The 27,108-nt window shown below is 36.4% G+C and overlaps 1 protein-coding gene across 11 annotated transcripts in view; it reads right to left on the bottom strand.

Moving 5' to 3' along the window:
• Positions 1 to 317: 317 nt before the first annotated feature.
• The window catches only part of CPNE8 (copine 8), a 184,125-nt gene continuing 157,334 nt past the window's right edge, over positions 318 to 27,108 (bottom strand). For 8 of the 11 annotated variants that reach the window (XM_023752289.1, XM_023752290.1, XM_023752292.1 and 5 more), the window contains 4 exons: positions 16,305 to 16,407; positions 14,469 to 14,526; positions 10,124 to 10,197; positions 319 to 2,201 (listed from right to left, as the gene is read on the bottom strand). In XM_023752289.1, the coding sequence (XP_023608057.1) occupies positions 2,013 to 2,201; positions 10,124 to 10,197; positions 14,469 to 14,526; positions 16,305 to 16,407 (424 nt within the window). In that variant the 3' untranslated portion in view covers positions 319 to 2,012. Of the gene's footprint in view, positions 2,202 to 10,123; positions 10,198 to 14,468; positions 14,527 to 16,304; positions 16,408 to 17,281; positions 17,387 to 27,108 lie in introns of those variants that run through there. The other 3 variants (XM_023752291.1, XR_002828720.1, XM_023752294.1) reach the window with 3 other exon arrangements.

Genomic DNA, 27,108 nt, shown 5'->3' with positions numbered 1-27,108 from the left:
TTTTCACAATGGTAACAAACTCTGCTCTAGTTATGCAGTCTTGGGTAAATCTCTCCGCCCCTCAGTCTTGGTTTCATCTTCTAGGCAATGGCAAGACAAGACTAGGTATTTACTAATCTTACCCACAGAACTAACATCATCTAGGCTTCTGATAATTATTAACAGCCATACAAAAGATAGATTTGTAACTGAGATTTCCCCATGCTTAGCCATTTACCCCTGCTAGGCTTGGGCACATTTATTTAGGTAAGAAAGGGCACATCTTTCATTTTCGCTTATCAATTCAAAGGAAAAAATCACTGATATTTGACAAGAAAGAAAGAAAAAAATAATATTGATTTCATTTATTTTTGTTATTTTGGACTGATGAAGATACATAAAAAATATGTAGGTTAATAAACTATACTGGCATAAATATTTAAGCTCAGTGAAGGAGGTCATCAGACTCCATGTCATTATGAATAAAATTTACAGAGCAAATAGTTATCCTTTTAAAGATTTTAATACATACTTAAAAATGGACACTTTAATATTACATAATTATATAATATTGATACTGTTAGATATGTGGATGTATATATTTTTCTTTTCAGTAAAATAGTTTCATGCTTATAAAAGTCACCCTAGGTCAACTTGGGACAAAGAGAACAACATACAGTAAAAATAAACCAAGTAGTAAATATATAAGTAAGGAAAAATGTTATAAAGCAGTTACATTGTTGACACAAAAGAAAAAAATAAATAAATACACTTTTCTATTATTTGAAGGCAATTCACAATCATTTCCAGGAATTCTGTGAGAATTTAAGGCCATTTGTTCTAAAGAAATGCTTTAATTTGGACACAACATCACAAAACTGTAATTCTTGTAAAAACTGTACGTGCAAAAACTCTTCACAATTAATTGTGGACAGGCAGATTCGTATATAGGAGTAGGTTATTTCACAAATGTGTTGTGCACTAAGTCACATGGTTGTGTATATTTCACTGGGAATTTCACAAAAAAACTTCCAGCTTGTGCACCGTGTGTGGCAACGTGGAAAGGTGATAGGAAACCAGAAAGAGAGACAGTATCCCTTTGAATTAAAATATCTAGACAAGATATAATGGGATAAAAAGTTTTAAAACTTCTGCTACATGGTTCACAGTTAAATATTTTGGGTTTTAGTCTTTCTAAATAGCATTATAATATAAAGATGCTACTTTTTACACAAACACACAGTATTTTCTGTGCATTTACAGTTCACAACGTTTTGACTTTTTAAAAATGTCTACTGAGCAGCACAAAACATAAACTGGCTGCAGTCTAAATTTAGAACCCAAACTCCAGGGAAAATGCATGTTCTTACAGGATACACACCTGCTGAGCTGAACTCCCATCTTGGCCAATGCAGAGGAACTGACTACTGAGCATGTGCAGCTTCGTAAGACCACTCACTCACGGAAGAAATATGAAAGTATCTTTCCTTTCCTTTGTTTGAGACTGTATTTGTCCAGACAGTCATTCAAAGAGATATTGCTCTTGTAATGATAGCTATTGCAATTTAGAAGACAAAGGATTCAATATTCAAAACTCTTATTTTTAAGAACAGTTATAAAAGTATTGAAATTTAAAAAGTAGGAACATGTAAACATTGATACAGAGAGACTGCTTCCCAATACACACAGCAGTCGAGGACAATATTTGAGTTAAAAACAGAGTTTGTGCTTTTTCCCAACGACACATTGGAAATTAGCTGTTTCTGTCCAAAAAAAAAGGTAAAGATTCAGAGAAGACATCCATATTTTGCTTCAAGCATTCAAACAATGTTTCTGTTGCTCATGCAACAACCATATTTACAGTTTTGGTTTAGGAAGAGAATAAGTTTGGATCCCAGAAAGCCTATTAACCAGGACTGCTGAAGCCAAGCGGAGAACGGTTCCATTCCCTGGTTCCTTACAGAGCACCAGGACCAAGCCTGACTCAGCAGTTCCAACTGACATGTAGTTAACACGAACGTTTCGGAGCACAGTCATATCTGAGTCTGTAACACGTGTGTAGGTGGAGTGTACGGGGGAGGCGCCGGCGATGGCTTGATTCCTCGGGCCCTCATGTAAGAGAGAAACTGCTCAGGGATCTCAGCTAGGACATCCTTAGCCAGTCTAGCCATGCTCAGTATGTGGTTTCCGCTTCTGTCGATATAATCCCTGAAAGGCACAAACTAGAAAGCAGAGGTGAAAGAAAGTTAGTTCACAGACTCCAGCATGGTAGTTAATAGACACAAAAAATCAGCACATGTCAATATCTGGTTGTAGGAATATCAGAGAAGATCAGAGTTATGGTGAGGTGGACAATAATTACTATGCATGGTAAAGACATTTGGTTCATTACCAACAACTATAACAGTGACCATAACTTTCTAATATAAACTTTACCTAAAAGGGATGTAGCCCAGGTTGGTTTGGCTCAGTGGTGAGAGTGTCAGTGCATTACCAAAGGGTTGTGGATTTGATTCCTGGTCAAGGACATGAATCTAGGTTTTTGGTTCAATCCTGGTTGGGGCTGTGTGGGAGACAACCAACTGATGCCTCTTTCTCCCATTATATTTCTTTCTCTCTCTCTCTCTCTCTCTCTCTCTCTCTCTCTCTCTGTCTCTCTCTCTCTCTCTCTCCCCTTCCCTCCCTCCCTTTCACTCCCTATAAATCAATGGAAGAAATATTCTCAAGTGAAGATTAACAACAACAATAAAATTGTGTACTTGTGTTCTATGTCCCCTGCCCCCCAATAACTCGTCTCCTTGTCCTGACACGCCCATCATGTTGCTACCTACATGTGTTTTGCAGTTCTGAGTTCTCTACCTAGTCTGACTCCCAATAGGATGGAGCACTGAACCTCTTCAGGGCTCACTTTCTGTCCAATGGAGTTAATCCACGTCTAATTCAGATTTCAAAGGAAAACTACTACCCAATGCAGAGTAAAAAAAAATGTATATCGTTACATACTCCTAAACACATGTAAAGTATTTTTCGTTAGAACTAGAGCATCAAATCATAGGGACATGAATATGAAATTCACAGTTTGCATTAGTGGGAACTTGAAATACAGGATAGGGCAAAAGTAGGCAGAAGCATACCTATATGACAATAATTTTCCTCTCTCTGTCTGAGGAAGAAAACTCAACTTTTTAGAAAAGTGTGATAGAAAGGTGACAGATCTTACTCTTACCCTGAAAGTAGCTAAGTAAGGGTATGAAACAACTAATAGAATATCATTTTCAGCTGAGAAGTGGAGGATGTGAACTTTTGTGAAGTTGCATTACCGAACTATATGGATAAAACTTGATGTTTTTAATAAAAAAAATCAAAGAAGTGAAAAAAAAAAGCTAAGGTCTATTTTCTCTCTGAAACTATGATTAAACAAGTGAGACAATAGGAATCAACATAGTTAAGGGTTAATGAAAAAATATGTCTAATTGTAGCTATAATTTACTTCATCCTTATTTTAAAAGGTATAGTATTTTAAAAATTAACATTTAGTAATATTAGTAAGGTTTAGTGTACATCTAATTATCTTTTAAGCTGTTCTTAAAGGATTCATCTCCCCGCCCCCAAAAAATATGTAGCTAATACCTGCATTTTAGGGAAATAGTTGATACTGCCTTAAGGGAGAAGGAAATCTGGCCTTCCTTGTCTTTCCTTTACCTAGAGTTTGCCTTGTATTTTTATTTAATTCTTTACCTTTCTTCTACGCCAGGGGTATCAAACTCATTTACCTTTTCACCACTATTCTCGCAAACCCTGGAATTAGATTTCCTAGGTTCAGCGGCTGGTTCTTCTACTTATTAGCTGCATGAACTTGGACAAGTTATTTTTCACTCTTTGCCTTGGTTTCCTCTTTTATAAAATGAGGATAATAATAATACCTATTTATTAGGTTATTATATAAGTAAGTTACCATGTAAAGTGCTTAAAACCATATTTAACTCATAATATGTACTATATATAATAGTTATTATTATCATTATTATTCATCAATTTATATTTAATTACATGTTCAATATAAATATAAAACTATCTTCTTAAAAGTTTTATATTTATGCCCTAGCTGGTTTGGCTCAGTGGATGGAGCGTAGGCCTGCGGACTGAGGGGTCCCAGGTTCGATTCTGGCCAAGGGCACATGCCTGGGTTGCGGGCTTGATCCCCAGTGGGGAGCGTGCAGGAGGCAGCGATCAATGATTCTCTCTCATCATTGATGTTTCTATCTCGCTCTCCCTCTCTCTTCCTCTCTGAAATCAATAAAGAAATATGTTTTTTAAAAATGTTTTATATTTACATTCTTATTAATTTCATCTCTTTCAGATTTAAGTACAATGTCAGTATTGTAATCTAAAATAGTAATTCATGGTCTTTTTGTAATTTTAAAACACCTGTTAAAAAACCCTCAAGATGAAGGACCCAGTTTGCACTCTCTGTCTCTGGAACATACTTGGGCCTTTCTCTTCCCCTTCCCCTTCTTCTCCCCCTCACCTTCCCCCGTACCCCCTGCATTACCTTGCCTTTCCCTCTCCTAAGCTCCAGGGGCCCTTCCTTTGCTTTTATAACTTGTTTCCTGGGCCTACGCAGCCCAGCTGGCTTACTTCTACTACCTCTGTAACTTTCTAAATAAACTTTCTCTTATAATTTGAAAAAATGCACACACACCCAAACACCTGTTGTTTCACCTTTCCAGCAAATGCTATAAGATGTGTTAAATTTTTTATTAAATTAAAATGTATTCTTAAGAATGTTACAATATTCTGGAATATCAAAACTAAGAACCATGATCATTGTTCTCACAATGTATACAGTTATATTTATATAAAAATACTTTTGTAAATAACACATAATAATATATACATATATATCACATTTAACATGCTTGTTAGGTGGCGGCACAGATATGCCTTGAGTATTAAGGGACTTCCCCGGATTGAAAATCACTGTAATAGCAAGTTGGGTCTCATGTGTGTTGGGTGTAGGAAAAAAATGTTGAGAACTTTCTACTCATAACCTAGATTATCTAAACCTTTTCCAAAGAGACATTCATCAACTCAGTCATGTCAGGAAGTACTCTCCTGAGAAATGAAAAATGACAAGTCACTCTTCATTTCCTCTGGTTGGTACTAATGTTCAATCTTACAGTTTTCATGAAAAATATATGCCCTCTTACTTAAATTATTGCTCAAACCCTTCTACAGTCACAACTTTCCCCTTAACATCTCAGACCATTCTGTTTATAATCTCTTTTAATCACTCATTTCTGATCACCATACTGCTCACACATTTGTGAATGGAGATCGTTGACTATTATCACAAATTAACTTGGGCCCTTAAAATGCTTGGGTTAGAGGAATAAATCAATTTTCACTTGCACTAATTTATCACATTCATAAGAAGAATACCAATAAATGCATTCTGTTCTGTAGAAATATACTATGTCCTTGATACTCTACATCTTTCTCTTAGCATCCACCCACTCTAAGGAAAATGTTTTTCACAGCTGCTCTAATGGCCAGCTTTGACTATTTATGAAAACAAGTTTAAATTAGTTTGGGTAAATGGGCTTTTAGTTGCTGTTCTGCTCAATTTTACTAGATTGTTCCTACTGTGCAGAGCTCCATTAGTGATTTTCAAGTATAAGTCTTCAAGGTTATTATTCTCCATTTAATGGAAAATATGATTTAAATATAATTTTTAAGGAAATGATAGGCTGGCGAGCATCTGTAGGCAACCAAGAGAAATGACATTGCTTCATACACAATGGCCAATCCATAGCCCAACAAGCAAATGAATACATAGAATTTAAGAAAATAACTCATTTAAGTTTTAGGATAGAAACCATAGGATCTTATCCTGCTTACTATTTATACCATAGTCATATGAGATTGAATAGCAAGACAATGAATATAATCACACATAAGGCTGACCACAGTGTCATATGTCAAGATCCAGCCACTATGAAATAGTGACCTAAATTGCCTTCTGACTGGATTATGCCAACATACTAACTAATAATAAAAACTGATACTGATATTAATGCATTTATTGAGCAACTGGCCAGTGGGAGGCCTTCTGCTAAGAGATCTTACACTATTTCATTTTTATAAGCATGTTATCCATATTTTGAACCTACAGAAGAGGAAACTGAAACTTAGACAGTTTAATGAATTTACCCAACATCAGAAAGCTATAAATATCTGTCATTATTTAAACCCAAATTAATCTTACTCTTTTAACCCTGATAGTAATACAAAAAGGAGAACAGACCCTAATAATCTTCATTACAGGGTAGGTGTATTGATTACAAAAAGAACACAGGTATTGGAATCAGAACTTGGTTGAAAATTTGGATCTACCGATTTATGATCTAAACAGCTTTGTGTAAGTTGTTTAACACCCCATCTTGGGCTTCAGTTTCCTTATTTATAAATTATTACAAGGCAAAAACTGTCCAGTATTTTTATGAAGATATAAAGCGATAGGTGAAAAAAGTAGGGAAAAAAGGTGGGGAAATTAGTTCAAGTGTGTGGAGACAGGCTATTACACAAGGCAGTATACTGGGAAATTTCAAAATGTAGAATTTTAGTCAGCCCAATGAGGAGGAAGATTTTTCCAATAAAGTGACAATAAAAAATAAGAGAAATAACAATAGAAATGTGTGATGCAAAGATAGTTAATAATCCTATTTGTTTAGACAAAGTGTGTGTGTGTGTGTGTGTGTGTTTAGCTAAAGAGGAAGATTGGAGTCAGGGCATGGAGACTCTTAAATGCTATGTTTAGGATTTAGGATTTAGAATCAAAGTTATACAGAATATTTGTTAAAAATTTTAGAATTAAACACCTTAAGATTAAATCGTGACTCCAGTTCTTACTGGCTTTGTGACTACGAACAAGAGGAATTAAACTTCATTTCTTCTTTTAAAAATATGGTAATCAAAGTACCTGTCTCACATAGTCAATTAAGGACTGAGTGATGTAATGCTATAGCTCTTAGCCTACCTAGCACATGAAGGATTTAATAAATGATTAATTAGAATGAAGTTGGGTGCCACTTAAGATTTGACAATATAATGAAAACCCTATCTATTACCCCTAATTAGCTACTGAAATTCAGCTGCCTACTATTATTTGCAGCCTTAGGGTTTTGTCCATTTAAGAAATGTGGGCTTTTGTTTGCTGTGCATTAACTTAATTAGCCTCAACATGTAAAAAACTTGAAAGTAGTGAAAAGGTAAGAGAGCCTAAATAGACCCTATTTTCTGATAGTATTTTAGCCAGCAGAGTTTATAGCATTATGATGGCTTTGATATTTTCTGATGATGGGAGGACTGGCATTGTTATTCTTGGTGTGCCCTTGTAACTCCTATATCCCCAACTATTCAAGGAAATGTCTTTTTTTTATTTATTTACTTATTTATCCTCACCATGGATATGTTTTTTATTGATTTGTTTTTTAGAGAGAGTGGAAGGGAGGGAAGGAGAGGGGAGAGAGAGAGAGAGAGAGAGAGAGAGAGAGAGAAATTGGTTGTCTACTGCTTGCGCCCTGATCAAACCTGCAACCAAGGTGTCCTTGACTGGGAATCAAACCCCAGACTCTCTGAGGACTGAGATCTAACCACTGAGCAACCGGACAAGGCTCAAGGAAATTTCTAGTCTTGAATATAAGTCATCTAAAAATATTTTAGTGGATGGTAGAGGCTGTATAACTGTTGGAATGTTTTTAAAATCTTATTTAAGATGAGAGAGAAGATGCTAATTCTTCTTAAATACAATAAGATATATAAATTTTTACCTTGCTTACTATTTTTAAAAGACCAATCACCACTTAGAAACTTCTGCATGAAATTTGAAAAAACACATCAAATCTCCTGAACTGTAGGCATGTAAGCCAAGATCTCACCATCACTCACGAGGCTACTAATTGTCTGGTAACATTTTAATTTCATGTTCAGAATCTGTAATATCTCACAGTTCTTTCAGTTCAACTTTATGGGGTAAAATCTCTTGAGTGTTTAGCTAATTTCCCCAGGTCCCTTCAAAACCTTTGGGGAGCTCAGTATCATTTTATGGTAGTGGACTGGCCTTAAGGATTCTGAGTGTCAAACAGAGGAAACATAATTATTTGCATATATATGTGTGTGTGTATATATATATACTATATAGCTTATACTAATAAGTAACAAAGTATTTCATGATTTTTACTTCCTCTGAGAATCACAACATCATAAGAAAGGCAAAGATGAAAGAATTTAGAGTTTAGAGGTAATGAAACAAAAGCTTAAAGAGATTTATTGACTTGTTCAAGGTCAGAGTGCCCACGATATAACTTCATAGATTTGAGTCCTATAGCAATATTCTGTCCAATATAGGATATCCATTGAGAGACTAAATACTTTCAAGGGAATTTTTGTTTTATATTTATAATAAGAACTGCTGGTTGTCACCAACATAAGATATTAGCCCTTTTAAAGAAAGCCTTAACAATATGGACAATCTTAAGAAATACCAAGTTTCTCATAAGCATCATTTAGATAATAATATGAGATACGGGGTTGCCTCTGCTAACTTTGTAAAAATGCATTACACCAGCAACATAACACATTCTAAAGGACTTCAAATTCATATTTCACTTTAGTAATTTAATTTTTTGAAACTGTGAGCCAGACATTGTGGAAAGCTTTCAGATAAGGTATAATTACTTAAACCTATAATTATGCTAATGAGGTTCAGGTGAATAATCATGTGTCTAATTATGAAAACAAAACACGATGGGATTCTTAAATAGATGACCACATTACCATGTTCCCTTTCTTAGCTGCTTTGAACCTCATCATTCATGTGTGTGTGTGCACGCACGTGTGCTTTTTACTCTACTAAGAACATTAGGTTAAAAAATATGTCATATTTAATTATCTTAAAAAATGTTTCTCATTGAAAATTAAATTTTGCTGACAGACTAAGAACAATGCTTTTTAAAATTTAGCCAATTAATTTTTACAAATTACTTTATGTTATATTCTCCCTGAAATTATTTTAATCATTTTTTGTTGTATTTTACTATTTCAGGAATGCATTTCATATATGTTTTCTCATTTGATCGTTACAACAATGCCAGTACACTGAATTTAGAAAGCTTGTCCAAGTTATCATAGTTGGACAATCCAGGATTTGAACCAATTTCTGTTGAATTCTAAGTTAGATTCTCTTAATGACTGTATTATGGGTGAATATATAGTTTATTAATTAAGAGAAAAGGCTGAAGTCCATTGTTTGCTCCTCCCAAACTTCCATGTCATGTGCTTCAATGGTACTGACACCTTCCCTTTTCTATTTAAGAAGGTAGACTTCATAGTCTTTTTTCTCTTCTGGCACCCTAAAAATATGGAGGCTGTAATGTATGCAGAACTTTAGTTGAATTAACTCCTTGTTTTCAACTATAAATTTTAATTATATTGGTTACTAATTATTTTCATTCAAGCCACTCCTTGAATAGTAGGCTTTAGTTAAGTATTCTTTTAAAATTTTAAGAGAATTGTGAACCATATTTTATTATGTTATATATTATATCATGTTATTTATTTATGGTTATATATTATTTACATATAATTTATATATTTATACATAATTTTAAGATGTATTTCCCCACTTTCTAATCATAATCTACAAAGAAAGTATGAAAATATCTACATTTTTGGTTCATTTATACTAAATTTATCTACTCTAAATATCTATCAGCTGTCTAAAAATACTTTTAGTCTTTGTTGCAGACTAAAAAATGAGTAGATAAGCATTATTAAAAAGTTCATTATGTTTCTAGATTCTAATTTTACTAAAACTCTCACTATTTTCTGGTAATAATAAAGAAGGTAATAATAAAATAGTAATAAAATAAATTATTGATAATTTATTTACATATTGTGAACCTAAAGTTCAGGGGAAAGCATGGGTGCTTTTTCTAGGCCCTAATACTTAATAGGAATCTAACAGAGAACCCACCAATTAAATTAAACAGAACCTGACACCCATCATTTCAACTTAAAGTTGTTTATTTAACAAGAGCTGTTCACTATGAACAAAATAAATAATTTTCATTAAATTTCTTACCTGCACAATATCCCTTTCGGCATATTTTCCTCTGGAGGAAACTCTTACATCATCTCCATCCAACTCAATCATTGCTTGAAAATAAAAAAGAATTATTTATCCAGTGTATTTTAGCCATATACTAAAACAACGTAGGCAATACAGAAATCAAGATGTATGAAGTAGCAAAACGTCCTATGTGAAGTCAAAAAGCTGTTGATCCCCTGCATCTTCTCAATCATTTCTCCCACAGAACTTGATCGTGGGTAAATTTCACAAATGAAGAAAACAGGCCAGCACCTCAGGTGACCCTTTGACCGGTGAGAAGAGCCAATGCAGTAGAGAGCAGTCATTAGGTGCATCTCTCCATCCCAGGGGTTCTCAAACCGGGGTCACGTGCTTACAGGACTGTTTGAGCAAGTGATACTAAAACATTCCATTTTAGTTTTTCTTTCTAAATTAAGAAGCTTGGTGCTAGTCATCATAGAATTTCCAATAACAATTTGAACTTTATCCTTTTTCAAAATATATATTTTTATTGATTTCAGAGACGAAGGGAGACGGAGAGAGAGATAGAAGCATTAATGATGAGAGAGAATCATTGACTGGCTACTTCCTGCACGCCCCCTACTAGGGATTGAACCCACAGCCTGGGCATGTGCTCTGACTGTGAATTGACCGTGACCACCTGGTTAATGGGACAATACTCTACCACTAAGCCACATAGGCTGGGCTGAACTTCATTCTTATCAAAACTATAACAAAGCTATATATCCATACTGCCCAATTCCCACTTTAAACATAGGTTGAACAATAAAGAGACATTTGCTCTGCCCTTGTACTGCTTGGATAAAGTATGATTTTTCTGAGGCATGATTTTTTTGGTTAAAGGAGAATTTCAACATCACAAAGATCAGAGGGTATTTGGGAATGCTGTGATATAATGGTTCATCTGCTGATACAGTAATGTTATGCTGCAATTAAGAACATTTTCCAGAGTTTATTAGGTTTTCAGCCAGAATTCTCTAAATAATTAATTACATAAGGAATGCTAATTTGTGCTCTCAAGTATAATTTTATTGCTGATAATTCATTTTGTATATACATGACATTCACTAGACTACAGAGAGCCACTTGCAATTATGTTTGCCTCCTAACCCTCCAAAATATATTGTTCAATCAGAATACAATCCTCACCATTTTTTAAAGATTTTTTAAAAATATTTTTTATTTATTTCAGAGAGGAAGGGTGATAGAGAGAGAGAAACATCAAAGAATCATTGATCAGCTGCCTCCTGCATGCCCCTCTACCTGAAATCGAACCTGCAACTTGGGCATGGGCCCTAACCAGGAATCAAACTGCGACTCCTGATTCACAGGTCAACACTCAACCACTGAGCCACACCAGCCAGGTTTTTGTTATTTTCTTTAGTGCATGGATAATGCATTTGGGTTAAAAACATTGTTTTACATTTTACTTTTTCTATACATGTTCATGAATCAGTGTCTGGGCTAAAGCATTGCTAGCACACATAACTGATAGAGAGCCACCACTCAGTTTGCTTAAATATACAATATATGTCTTGATTTTGTAAAATGTATAAGGTAATTAACTTATTTTTAAAAAGGCCTATTTTTTTTCCCTCTCCTACTCATGAGGAATGTTAATAAGAGAATTCATTATACTCAAATATTTTCAAGAGTTAATTCCTCTTTTTGGTTTAGGTTTGTTTTCAAAATTTTCATATTACTTTGAGACATAAATGTATATGGATGATGACATGCCACCAAAACGTCTCCTTTATTATCTAATTTACTAATTAAAGAAAATGAGTTATTCAGGCAATAACTGAATAACTAGAATGAGATCCAATAAAGCAGTGGTTCTCAACCTTGGCTGCACATTAGAATCACTTGGGAATCTTTTTAAAATCCTGATTTCTGGGCCTCATCCTCTGGAAATTCTGTTTCTTTGTTACTAATGTTGTGGCCCCACCCATAACAAAGAAAGGAAAGAAAAAAAAATCCTTTAGAGAAGCATCTACTGTCTCCTGGTGGAACAGCCTCCTTTTCTAGGACTGGGCCTGGAAGACTTTCCACCCTATTTAAACTTCCATCATGGTGAGAGCAGGACCCCAATTCCCTGTTCAAATGTTCCCCAGAGGAAAGTTTCACTCTAATTCCCAGGATAGAATTCTACTGGAAAGGCAACTTCCCTCTTTGTCTACAATCTTCACTCACTTTTCCACATGGAAAGAGGAAGGATTCATAGGATTACTATTAGAAGAAACTGACCTTGAACCTCTCTTTTTTTGGAGCTGCCTATCCTCAGAGTGAAGGCAATTCCTCTCTGGGGCAGGCTTAATAGGCAAGACTTAGCCCCTGGATGGAGTAGGCCTGGAGATAAGGGTGAGGTCATTTAATCTTGGGCGGGAAAGGTTGAGAAGTCTGCCTCTGTGCACAGGTTAACCCAAATTCTCCAATTCTGCAGTGCTAGTAATAAAGCTTATATTCTAGTGTCTGTTTCCTGCATTTTTTTTTTTTTTACTTCAGGAAGTCAGAGAGGAAAATGATGAATTACCACACCTCAAATCCTAATAAATAATTCACTGGAAACTAAAGAAAAGAAGAAAACAAATAGCTGTCTTGTGTAGTAAGTAGAAATACGGTATATGACTAGGAAGGGTCAGTGGGTTTATATTCAAACATTATGTGTGGGGGTTGTTGATGAACAGGTGCTGGTCTTTACCATCCCTGAGGTCATACATCTAGTGGTGGACTTCCATGGGAGTCTGGGAGACCTGAGATGTGCCCTATCAGAGGTGTATCCTTGAGAGGCAAAAGCAAATTAGTGACTGAAGAAAAAAGCATGGGTTATTATAACCTAGCAATGCGTGAAGTTTGTGGATCTTGGTCTATCACTAATTAATGTAAACAATCAAGTGTACAAAGCATTAAGAAGAAAGATGTGTTTTAGGTTTCCTGACTCCAGAGAAATGTGTCATATTGATGCCTGAAAGATGATGCAAACAGATGCAAATACCCAGAGACAAGAAAATATTAGCAGAAGCAGCAGCCATCAGACTAAATGACTTTTGCTTTAGAAAATGGAAGATTATAATGATGAAAAGGATGACTAGCCAAGCATAGAATGAAAGAAAGGAATTTTCGGAGTCACCAATATAACTTTCCCTGTGGTTCTTTACCTGCGATGGACAGATCCATACCACCCATACAGAGAAGGCACTGGTGGTTAACAGAGAATCAACCCAGTGATAATCATACTAAAGTTAGTACCTGTATGCCTAAATTACCTTGTAACATACCAGAGGTTGTTCCAAATAGTCTAAAATTATCTTCATTTCCAAAATGCCAAGCTAAAGAAAGTGTTATTGTTAATCTAAAACACCTGAACCAGGTAAATGTTACGAAGTCATACCGGTGCTGTCCAGTATAAAGTTCTCTTGAAGAAATTTACCAGATAACTAGTAACAGACTATCCTGAACGAAGTTTGCCCAGATCACGAGTTACACAAACACCTGTCACTTAATTAGCATCTGAACAAGGCCTAAGCCCAAACAAAACTCCCAGTAAGTCAATTTAGCATAATTATATAAAGTCTCCTTTCAGTGGTTCTCAACCTTCCTAATGCCGCGACCGTTTAATACAGTTCCTCATGTTGTGGTGACCCCCAATTTCATTGTTACAAATTGAACACAATTAAAGCATAGTGATTAATCACAAAAACAATATGTAATTATATATGTGTTTTCCGATGGTCTTAGGCGACCCCTGTGAAAGGGTCGCGACCCACAGGTTGAGAACCACTGTATGGTCAGTTCCATTTTCATTCTGTTTTCATATGACAGAACTTACATATTTATAAAGCTAATGTCTATCAACTAGCCAGGGTCTGAAAATCCATTCCCGTAGCATACTGTGCTGTGTTAACATTTCTATTCACAACCTAATGGTTTATTAATTTAGTTTTTATTCCTAAAGGTTTTTAGGAAACTCAGAGAGTAATTTGCCTTGGGAACAAAAACTCAATTTATCACTCTGTAAGTCTTTAAAAAATATTATCTTAAGGTACAAACCATCTCTACTAAAATGAAAAAATATATGTTGCACGAATCTATATTAGAAAGATAATGCTCTACTCAGAAGACAATATTTTAATTCGCTCACCTAAACAGACTTCATGGTGAGATATTTATATTTATGCCTAGTGTACATGGACATTATATGCAAATCTACATGCATACTCACATTCAAAATTTTTAAAAAGAGTGATAGAAACTTAAAGGCATGATGACTCAGATTAAATAAACTCCCAAGGAATACTATTGAAATTGTATTACTTACCATCAAATTCTGCTGGTCCAACACCAACTATAATTATTGACATTGGAAGTTTTGAAGCCTTCAAAAAGAATACACAATTAGTTCACAATTAAGAAATTGAGTTCTTAAGAAAAGAATTAAGATTTAAGAAAAATTTAATATCCTGTTTTAGTTTATATTTTTCACAGATGTTCATTAAAGTAGTTTTGAAGATACTTAAAATAACTACCAGATAATATACTTAATCCCATGCCTATACTTTCCCAACTCTGTACATATGCTGATTCAGTGGGACAGTCCTCAGCAATGACCAGCCTTGGTTAAAATAAAAAAATAAAAGCTTTAGCTTTAGCTTTCACTTGCTACTATCAGCCAAAATCTACATAAGATGATATTGGGTATCCTTGATTTCTCTTTTTTCATGTTCTCTCTCTTCTAAAATATCTTTTAGTTGCTAAAGGGGAAAGGGTTACCATATTTATGAAACAGCAGTATTCTATTCTACCTCATTTATAGAAAGTTATTCTTAGTATGATTAAATTATGTATTAAATATCCATGAGATTGTGAGGGATACTGAATATGTTATGGCAGGCTTTCTCATTATAGGTATCATTTAAATGACATCATCACATTAAATACTTTAATGGTAAAAATGTAAGCTCTAGCAACAGACAGATGCAATACTATAGCAATCACATCTTCATCTATGAAGGCCATTGAATTAAAAATAATTGTTCCTCAGTGCATCGTGACTGTTAATTTAAGTTTAAATTAGTAAGTCCATATTTTAAAGTGCACACTAATGCTACTGATCAGAATATTAGGGAAATCAAGATTTAAAAATAAATAAATAAATGTGTGAACTTTTACTCCTCCTCTTCCTTTCCATATTTAGTTTTTCTAAGTACATGTATATAAAATATTTGATTTTTGCCCCTATATGAACCTATTTTCTCACAACAAATAGCTAATTGTATTTTTTCCATGCTATTAATAATTACGAGATATGATAAACACTCATGCAACCCATTTTCACTAAATGTCTACTGTGTGCCAAACATTGCTAAACCTGAATATGAAAGGGGAATAAAATCAGAAATAATTTTATTAATTACTAGAGGCTGGGTGCATGAATTCATGCATGGGTGGGGTTATTCAGCCTGACCGGTGATTGGGGCCGATCAGGGCCATCTCTCCCAGTCCTGATTAGGGCTGATTGGGGCCGGCCGGCCGGGGGGAGGGACTGCTTTGAGCATCTGCCCCCTGGTGGTCAGTGTGCATCATAGCAACCAGTCGTTCGGTCGACTGGTCACAATGGTCTCTTAGGCTTTTATATACATAAATAATCTAGATTTTATAGATTATAGCCTAACAATGAAGACAATAAAAAATCATTAACTATAACATAATTAGAAATTATAATGAGAAACATGGTTCTGAATCAAGTCCAGCTCCCATCCAGTTCTATAGAAATAGAAATTAGCAAAGTTCTCCCATAACTGAAATGTGAATATTAAGAAATATTTTGTGCAAATTGTAAAATTGTGTACAAGTACATCAAACTAATAGAGATAAACACGCTCATGCACATGAAGGTAGTGCTATTACCTTTTTTAAAAAATTTTTTTTGAAATAATTTTGTTACAACTCACATTTTCCACACTCTTAGCTTAGTCCTTATGGATTACTAGTAATGGTACAAATGTGTCTGAGTTGTCTGGGTAAAGTTAAAATGCAATTGGTTCCAAAGGCACGGGCATTTTGTTTCACTGTGAAGTCAACTAGACGCTAGTCTCAACCCGAGTAGCACCATGCTGTCACGTAGCCAGCCCAAGACTGAATGACTCCCACTTACGTTAACTATAGACTCCTTCGTTTGAGCCATGTCTGAGATAACACCGTCTGTCACAATCAGGAGCACAAAATACTGGGAGCCATCCTTTACAGAAGAAGCATATCTGAAAGGCAAGAAGTAGGTAAAAATCACCACAGAAAATAAAACAGTTCCTCTCTATGCGATGGTTGCTAAATACAACTTGGAATAGTCAACAAACCTTTTAATCTCAAGAGAGTATTTAATATATGTTAGGAGCCTATAACATGCAAACTCTTAAATATACATTGCCCTGAAATAGCACACTAGAATAATAGCAACATTACTGCATGCTGGCACTTGGAAATTCCTGGCTGCCTTAGAAATTTATTCACTAACAAAAGGTAAGATGAATGAGGGTATGTTTAGCACAGTGGAATGGATATAACTTTTGGAAATAGACATTGCAGGTAAGCAACATATTACATATATGATCTTCAGTAAATTACTTTATCTAAACTTTATCTTACTAGTCTTAAAATTAAGATACACCTTTATATTGTTAACTAGAGGCCCGGTGCATGAAATCTGTGCACTCGCAGGGAGGGCGGGGGGGTCCCTCAGCCTGGCCCACACCCTCTTGCAGTCCAGGACCCCTTGGGGGATGTCTGACTGATGGCTTAGGCCCACCCATGGGGAGCGGGCCTAAGCCATCAGTTGGACATCCTTAGCACTGCCGCGGAGGCAGGAGAAGCTCCTGCCACCGCTGCTGTGCTCGCCAGCCATGAGCCTGACTTCTGGCTGAGTGGCGCTCCCCCTGTGGAACTGCACTGATCACCAGCGGGCAGCTCTTGCATTGAGTGCCTGGCCCCTGTTGGTCAGTGCGCATCAGAGTGACCAGTTGTTCCCCTGTTCGATTTGCCTATTAGCCTTTTATTATATAGGATATTGAAACCACATGTATGGTACTCAATATATAGTACAGTTCTATAAGTTAGAAATAATCATAAATGCCTTTTGTTTTGGAAGTAGACAGAGTTGATGGTTGCACAACACCGAGAATGTGTTCAATGCCATTATACTATACACTTTAAAATGGCTACTTTTATACTATGTGAATTCACCTGAATAAAAAAAATGCAACAGAAGAAAAGCTTTTTGAAACATCTAGAGTTCAAGTTCTTAACACATGTTAAATTAATGAAATCTGGGACAAAAAGACAAAAATTAGGCATATAAGGCTATTAAAAAGAAGGAAATCTTACATTTTGGGACAGCATATATGGACCTGGAGAATATTTTGCTAAGTGATATAAACCAGTCAGAGAAAAACAAGTAAGATGTGATTTCACTCATATGTGGAATCTAATGGACAAAATGAACTAACAAAATAGAAAGAGACTCATAGCTACAGGGAACAGATTGACAGCTGTCAGTGAAGGGAATAAGCAAAAAAATAAAAAATTCATAGACAGACAACAGTATGGTGATTACCAGAGGGAAAGGGGATGGGAAGAAGTAGAAGAGGGTAAAGGGGGTATAAATGGTGATGGAAGGAGACGTGACTTGGCATGGTGAATGCAATCCTATATAATAAAAGGGTAATATGCAAATTGACCCTAGAACTACCAGGAATGACCAGTTGCTATGATGCACACTGACCACCAGGGGGCAGACACTCAATGCAGAAACTGCCCCCTGGTGGTCAGTGCACTTCTACAGGGGGAGTGCCACTCAGCCAGAAGCCGGCTCATGGCTGGCCAGTGCAGCGGCAGTGGAGGGAGCCTCTCCCACCTCCACAACAGCGCTAAGGATGTCTGATTGTTGCTTAGGCCCACTCCCCGTGGGCCTAAGCTGGCAGGTGGACATCCCCTGAGAGGGCGCAGGCCAAACTGAGAGACTCTCCCCTCCCCCTTCCCCCTGAGTGCATGAATTTTCATGCACCAGGCCTCTAGTCTATATATATAAAAGCCTAAGCTTAGGAGACAGTAAACAGGAAGACTTTGGTCGATTCCTGGAAAAATCATTGAGTGAGTCATAGAGAGACTGGGTTCAAAAACACTTACATTGATTACCAATGAAATACCTTCACAGCCTACAGCATGCCCCCTACAGGGGGTGGAGCCCCCAACCATAAAATTATTTTCGTTGCTACTTCATAACTGTAATTTTGCTACTGTTATGAATCGTAATGTAAATATCTGATATGCAGAATGTATTTTCATTGTTATAAATTGAACATAATTAAAGCATAGTGATTAATCACAAAAACAATATGTAATTATATACATGTTTTCCGATGGTCTTAGGCAACCCCTGTGAAAGGGCTGTTCGACCCCCAAAGAATATAATATTTATTATATTTTCTTTCAATGCTTCTGGTTAACCATGGAGAAAGTCTCAGTTGTTAATATGCCTCCTCCCCATAACTCCCCCAGCTTGAGGTATAATTGGTATACAGAAAATTGCAATAAGTACTGTATATAATTTGATGAATTTGAACATATATGTACACTTGTGACCATCAAAACAATCAAGGTAAATAAATATGTCCTTCATCTCTGAAAGTTTCTGTGTCCCTTTGTGTGTGTGTGTTAAAACCATTTAAAATAAAATCTAGCCTCTTAAAATTTAAAGTGCACAGTATCTTATTATTAACTAGTAGAGGCCCGATGCATGAAATTCATGCAAGAGTAAGCCTTCCTTCCCCCGGCTGCAGGCACCAGGACCTGGGCTTCCCTCCAGCCACCAGCAGGCACCCAGGACCCGGGCTTCCCTCTGGCCGCCAGCAGGCACCCAGGACCTGGGCTTCCCTCTGGATGCCAGCAGGCACCCAGGACCCGGGCTTCCCTTGCAGCCCTGGCTTCGTCCAGAAGGTCGTCTGGAAGGACGTCTGGTTTAATTAGCATATTATGCTTTTATTATTATACATAGGTACTGTGTTATACAGTAGAGCTCCAGAATTTACTCATCCTGTATATATGCTCCTTTATTCCCATTGAACATCTATTCCACATAACCTTTTTCCCAACCCCTGGTTACCACCATTCTATGTCTATTTCTATTCATTTGACTATTTTAGATGACTCATCTAAGAGGAATCATGCAGTATTTATTCTATGACTGTCTTATTTCACATACCATAATGTCTTCCAGGCCCATCCATGTTGTCACAAACAGTAGGATTTCTTTCATTTTAAAGGTAGAATAATATCTTATTATATGTACACTAGAGGCCCAGTGCATGGATTTATGCATGGGTGGGGATCGTCAGGGACAATCGGGCTGGGCTGGCTGGAAGGAGGGGCTGCGGGCAGTTGGCCAGCCAGCCCCGCCCCTTGTCAAACTTCCAGCTGAACTCCGGGTCGAGGGGAAAATTTGCATATTAGCCTTTTATTATATGGGACTAAGAGGCCTGGTGCACAAAATTAGTGCACTGGGGGGGGGGTCCCCTCAACCTGGCCTGCGCCCTCTCAGTCCAGGAGCCCCCCTCTGGGGATGTCCATGAGCCTGGCTTCTGGCTGAGTGGCGCTCCCCACTGTGAGAGTGCACTGACCACCAGAGGGCAGCTCCTGCGTTGAGCGTCTGCCCCCTGGTGGTCAGTGCGCATCAAGAAGTTGCAGGCCAGGCTGAGGGACCCCACCAGTGCACAACTGGGGCTGGGGAAGGACGCAGGAGGTTGGCCAGCCAAGGAGGGACTGCGGGAGGGCTCCAGGTTGTGTCTGGCCCATGTCTCTCAGTCCCGATCAGCAGGACCCCAGCAGCAAGCTAACCTACCAGTCAGAGCATTTGTCCCCTGGTGGTCAATGCATGTCATAGCAACTGGTCTACCGGTTGACGGTATGCCTCCTGGTGGTCAGTGCATGTCATAGCAACCTGTTAAGCGGCTTTAACATAACATTAGCATATTATGCTTTGATTGGTTGAACGGCCGACTGGACGACCAGATACTTAGCATATTATACTTTTATTATATAGGATACCGCATTTTACTTATTCATTTATTTGTTGATGGGGTGTTTCCATATTTTGGGTGTTGTGAATAATGATGCATGTATCTCTTTGAGATCCTGATGTCGATTCGATTGCTTTGGATATATACTCAGAAGGCAGGTTGCCAATAGCACTATTTTTTTTTTTTTTAGGAATTTTGATATTCTTCATAGCAGCTGCACCAGGTTACATTCCCCACATCCTCCACCTCCTCACTAACACTTATCTTTTGACCTTTGGATAACAGCCATCCTAACAAGTGTGAAGTGATAGCAGATCATTGTGGTTTTTGATTTGCATTTTCCTGATGATTAGTAATGTTGAGTATCTTTGCATATACCTGTTGGCCATTTCTATGTCTTCTTGGAGAAATGTCTGTGCAGGTCCTTTGCCCATTTTTTAAAAATTGGGTTATTTTTCTTTAGCTATTAAGTTGTAGGAGTTCTTTATGTTTTAGAACTTAACCCCTTATCAGCTATATAGTTCATAAACATTTTATCACACTCCAGGGGTTGCCATTTCATCTTTTTTTTTCTTTTGCTATTGAGAAGCTTTTTAGTTTGATGTAGTCCCACTTGTCTATTTATTTATTTTTGCTTTTGTTGCTTGTGATATTGGTGTCATACCTAAGAAATACCAATTGCCAAGACCAATCAAGAAGCTTTTCCCTATGTTTTCTTCTAAGTTTTACAGTTTCAGGTCTTACATTTAAGTCTTTAACCTATTTTAAGCTCATTTCTGTGAGCTGTGTAAGATAAGGATCCAATTTCATTCTTTTTCATGTGGATATCTAGTTTCCCCAACACCATTTATTGAAGAAATTTTCCTTTCCCCATTGTATGTTCTTGGCACCCTTGTCAAAGACCAATTGGCCATCTATGTGCAGGTTTTTTTCTGGGTTCTTTTTTGTTCTGCTCTTCTATATGCCTACTTTTGTGCCAGTACCTTGCTATTTTGATTGTTTTAGTTTTGTAGTTTATTTTAAAATCAGGTGGTGTCATACCTCCAGCTTTGTTCTTGCTCAAGATTGCTTTGGCTATTTGGGATCTTTTGTGGTTCCATATAAATTATAGGATTGTTTTGCTTCTATTTCTGCAAAAAAATGCCATTGGGATTTTGATAGGTATTGCATTAAAACTTTGGGTAGTATGGACATTTTAACAATATTAATTCTTGTGACCCATGAAGACTGGATGCTTTTCCATTTATTTGTGTCTCTGTTCATCCATGTTTTATGGGTTTCAGTGTAACAGTATGTTGCCTTCTTGCTTAAGTTTATTTCTAAGTACTTTATTTTTTTGGTGTCATGTCGATTGCATTCATTTTTCTGATAGTTTACTGTTAGTGTAAAGAAACAAAAATTATTTTTGTAGATTGCTTATGTATCCTGCAACTTTACTGAATTCATTTATTAGTTCTTTAGGTGGGTTTTTTGTTCTTTGGGGGAAGGATATTTAGGGCTTTCTACATATAGGGCTATGTTATCTGTGAACAGAGATCACTTTACTTCTATCTCTATGATCTAGAGGACTTTTCTTTTTCTTGCCTAATTGCTCTGGCTAGGACTTCCAATACTATGCTGAATAGAAGTGAAGAGAGTGGGCATCCTTGCCTTGTTCTAGATTTTAGAGGAAAAGCTTTCATTTTTTTAATCATTGAGTATGATGTTAGTTATGGGACTTTCATTGATGGTCTTTACTGTGTTGAGGTAAGTTCCTTCTGTACCTCATTTGTTTTTTACCATGAAAGGTTGTTGGATTTTGTCAAATGCTTTTTCTGTCTCTTAAGATGATCAAGTGATTTTGTCCTTCATTTTGATAATGTGGTGTATCATATTTATTGATCTGAATATGTAGAACTATGGTATCCCAGGTATGAATCCTCCTTGGTTATGTGTATGATTCTTTTAATGTGCTATTGTATTTAGTTTGCTAATAATATGTTGAGGATTTTTCGATCCATGTTTATCAGGGATATTGCTCTGTAGTATACTTCAGCAGGAATAACTTTTTAAATTAAATTTATTGAGATAATATTATTCAACAACATTATATCAATTTCAGGTGTACAACACCATAATTCAATATCCGTATACCACCCAAAGATTAGTTTCCTTCTATCACCATATATTTGACCCCCTTTACAAATTTGCTCTCCCCTCACTTCCCTTCCCCTCTGGTGACCACCAATTTGTTGTATCAGGGATATTTTCTTTGTCTGTCTTTGGTATCAGGGTGATGTTGGCTTCATAAAATGAGTTGGGAAGTGTTCCCTTTTCTATTCTTTGGAAAGAGTTTAAGCAGTATTGGTATTAATGCTTCTTTAAATAGTAAAATTCAAAAATGTAGCCATATAGTTCTGAGTTTTACTTTATTAGCAGGTTTCTGATTGCTGATTCAATCTCCTTGTTATTTGTCTATACGGGCTTTTTATTTCTTGATTTATTCTTGGTAGGTTGTATGTTTCTAGGAATTTATCCATTTCTTCTACATGGTTCAATTTGTTGGAATTTAATTGTTCATAATAGTACCTTGTGATATTTTTTATTTCTATGACATCAGTTTAATGTCTCCTCTTCCATTTCTGATTTTACCTGAGTCTTTTTTTCTCAGTCTAGCTAAGGGTCTGTCAATTTTATTTATCTTTCCAAAAACAAAAACAAAACAACAGCTTAGTTTTGTCATTTTCTATTGTTTTTCTATTATTTCTTTTATTTCTATCCTATTTCTTTCCTTCTGCTAACTTGTGCTTAGTTTGTTCTTCTTTTACTAGTTCCTTGGGGTAAATTTTAGGTTAAGATTTTTCTTCTTTTTTTTAAAAAAAATGTGGTGCTTGTCACTTAAACTTCCTTATTAATACTGCGTTTGCTGAATCCCATTAGTTTTGGTAAGTTGTATTTTCCTTTTCATTTGTTTCAAAAATATTTTCTAATTTCCCTTTTTTTTTTTTTTAAATATATTTTATTGATTTTCCACAGAGAGGAAGGGAGAGAGACAGAGAGCCAGAAACATCGATGAGAGAGAACATCGACCAGCTGCCTCCTGCACATCTCCCACTGGGGATGTGCCCGCAACCCAGGTACATGCCCTTGACCGGAATCGAACCCGGAACCTTTCAGTCCGCAGGCCGACGCTCTATCCACTGAGCCAAACCGGTTTCGGCGCTAATTTCCTTTTTCTTTTGACTTCTTCTTTAACCCAATGCTCATTCAAGGGTATGCTAAGTCCCATTTATTTGTGAGTATTCCTGATTTGTGGTTGATTGACTTGTGGTTTGTTACTGATTTGTAGTTTTTTTATTGATTTATAGTTTTTTTTCCATTGTGCTAAAAAACAATAGAATGATTTCAATCTTCTTAAATGTGTTAAAAAATTTTTTTGACAGCATATGATCTATCCTAGAAAATATTCCATGTGTGCTTGAAAAGAATGTGTATCCTGCTTCTGTTGTGTAGAATATTCTGATATCTCTATTAAGTCCATTTTGGTCTAGAGCAGCGGTTCTCAACCTGTGGGTCGCGACCCCTTTGGGGGTTGAATGACCCTTTCACAAGGGTCGCCTAAGACAATCGGGAAACACATATATAATTACATATTGTTTTTGTGATTAATCACTATGCTTTAATTATGTTCAATTTGTAACAATGAAATTGGGGTTCACCACAACATGAGGAACTGTATTAAAGGGTCGTGGCATTAGGAAGGTTGAGAACCACTGGCCTAGAGTGTTTGCTCAAGTTAGCTGTTTCCTTATCATTTTCTGTCTGGATGATCTATCCATCATTTAAAGTGGGGCAGTGAAGTCTAATATTATTGTATTGCTGTCTATTTATCATTTTAGATATGTCAATTTCTGCTTATATATTTAACTGCTGTGATACCACAGGCATACATATTAGTAATTATTATATCTCTCTGTGAATTAACCCTTTTAAAATTGTTTATTCTTTTTAATAAAAATTGTACTTATCTAAGGTGTACAACATTTTTATATGTATAGTGATATGAATATTACAGTAAGTTTATTAACATGTTATCTCCTCACATAGTTCCCATATATTTTTGTGATCAGTGTACCTGAAATTTACTCTCTTAGCAAATTTCTAGTACTCAATATAGTATTATCTATAGTAATCATGTAATGTTAGATTTCTAGACATATTTATACTACATAAACCAAAGTTGTACCCTTTGATCAATATCTCCCCATTTTCCCTACCTCCCTACTCTTGGTAACCACCATTCTACTCTCTGTTTCTATGTATTCAACTCTTAAAAATCTCACATAGATTGTGATCATGCAGGTTTATTTTTTTTTCTTTTTGTATCTGGCTCATTTTACCTAGCATTACACTTTACATCCTTCAGATTGATCCATATTGTTGCAAATGGCAGGTATTCCTTTTTTCAAGGCTGATTTTGTATATATACAAAAGGGTGTATATATATACCACATAAATTGACGCTTTTATTTTGTAATGACCTTCTCTGTCTCCTGTGTAAGTAATTAACTTAAAGTCTATTTTGTCTGATATAAATATAGACACTCCTGCCTGCCCTCTTTCAGTTACCATTTGCAAAGAATATCTTTCTTCATCCTTTCATTTTCAGCTTATGTAGGTCCTTAAATCTAAGTTTAGTTTATTATAGACAAAACTAAAGGCCCGATGCATGAAATTCGTGCACTTGGGAGGGTCCCTCAGCCCGGCCTGTGCCCTCTTGCAGTCCAGGCGCCCTCAGGGGACGTCCAACTGATGACTTAGGGAGATTGGCCTAAACCATCAGTTGGACATCCCTAGCACTGCCACTGAGGCAGGAGAGGCTCCCGCCACTGCCCCTGAGCTCCCAGCCATGAGCCCCACTTCTGGCTGAGTGGCGCTCCCCCTAGGGAGTGTACTGACCACCAGGGGGCAGCTCCTGCGTTGAACGCCTGCCCCCTGGTGGTCAGTGCGCATCATAGCAACCGGTTCTTCCGCCTTTCAGTTGATTTGCATATTAGCCTTTTATTATATAGGATATAGTTGGGTCTTGCTTTTTTTTAACCACTCACTAACTCTGTCTTTAGATTGGTGAGTTTAATCCACTTATATTTTGGTTTTCTTTTTAATCATTAGAAAGTATACCAAAAAGAACAGAATATTTTGATACTACCAAGAGAGTTAATGTTAGATCCTGAAGCAGACAGTAAACTAGAAATTTCTCTGAACTTTGTTATTTTATCTTAAAATTCATAGAAATTTTGCATTTTACTTTATAATAAATATGACTTATATTACATTTCTTAACTTTGAGAAAAATTAATGCTATAGAAAGATATATGAGTTTACCATGTTCTCACTTCTGCTTAGATATACTGCTTTAAAGCTAAATTAAATTCTACATAAGAACTATTCAATCCAATTTTATATTTATTACCATAAGCATCATAAGTTAGTTATTTTATTTTATTTTATTTATTTTTTTTTTAAATATATTTTATTGATTTTTCACAGCGAGGAAGGGAGAGAGATAGAGAGTCAGAAACATCGATGAGAGAGAAACATCGATCAGCTGCCTCCTGCACAGCCCCTACTGGGGATGTGCCCGCAACACAGGTACATGCCCTTGCCCGGAATCGAACCTGGGACCCCCCAGTCCGCAGGCCGACGCTCTATCCACTGAGCCAAACCGGTTTCGGCATAAGTTAGTTATTTTAAAGTATGCATTGTTTTAATGGTGTTTCTTCTACACATTCTCATATTGTGGCACTTCACAAGTTAATTTAATTTCAAACAAAATCATATTTTGTACTAACAGTATTCTATGTTTATGAAAAAATAATTTAAGTGCTATAGAAATGTGTAAAGTAGAAAACAGAGGCTGATTGAGCCCGCAAACCCATCATGTGCCCTTGACCAAAATGGAACCTGGGACCCGTCAGTCCACAGGGCCACGCTCTATCCACTGAGTCAAACCAGCTAGGGCAAAACTCTTATTATTGAAAAGCTGCTATCTTTTTTCAAGTATAGGATACCTTTAATTTATATTTTAATATTATATGACAAATCTGAGGGAGAGGTTCACTTTGTGAGGATTTTGTAATTCAAACACATTTCTTTGGAGTCTTTGTCAAGTAAGTTCCTGGGATTGTTTTTGTAGACTCATAAATGGTTGGCTCAGATTTTAGTTCATAACTAGTTCTCAGGAATAGAGAGAGCAAGAAAAAAGATAAGAAACTGACTCAGAGTCATAACAAGCTAACAATACATGAGACTTCTAATTGTATTGGAAGAGATCATTCCCCAAAAGCCTTATCTTTGTGTTTCTTTTATTTTCTCATTAAAAAATAATAATACTGAACTATTAGATCACAAATTATTTTCTTTCTTTAAAAAGTATTTGTTTTGATTTTTAGAGAAAGAGAAAAGGAAAAGGGAGAGAGAGAAAAAGAACAAACAAACAAACATCAGTCTGCTGCCTCCTGCATGCCCCCACCCAGGGATGGAACCTGCAACCTGGGCACCTGCCCTGACCAGGAATCGAACCAGCAACCTTTCTGGGCATGGGATGAAGCCCAACCAACTGACCCCATGAGCCAGGGAAATAACGGATTATTTTTAAAGAGGCTGAAACCGCTAGCTGGCAATTACAGCTATGTTTGAGAATTTTAAAAGTGCTGGACCAAACATAAAAAACGGTAATAGAGCAGGGTGAAGCCCATAGTTTTAAATGGCACATCGAAATGCACCTAGAAACTTTACATCTGAAAGCTTAACTTTTGTAGTAGAGATATACCGGACCAAAAAAATGTAAAGTTAATCGATAAGCACTGATGAGAACATCTATAACTACAATGAGCTCAGACAAAATTAAGT

This window comes from Myotis lucifugus, unplaced genomic scaffold, assembly GCF_000147115.1.
Source record: "Myotis lucifugus unplaced genomic scaffold, Myoluc2.0 scaffold_30, whole genome shotgun sequence".
In the NCBI taxonomy this organism is placed as follows: domain Eukaryota; kingdom Metazoa; phylum Chordata; class Mammalia; order Chiroptera; family Vespertilionidae; genus Myotis; species Myotis lucifugus.
Note: the sequence above shows the minus strand (reverse complement) of the source record. Positions and strands in the feature narration are given on the sequence as shown.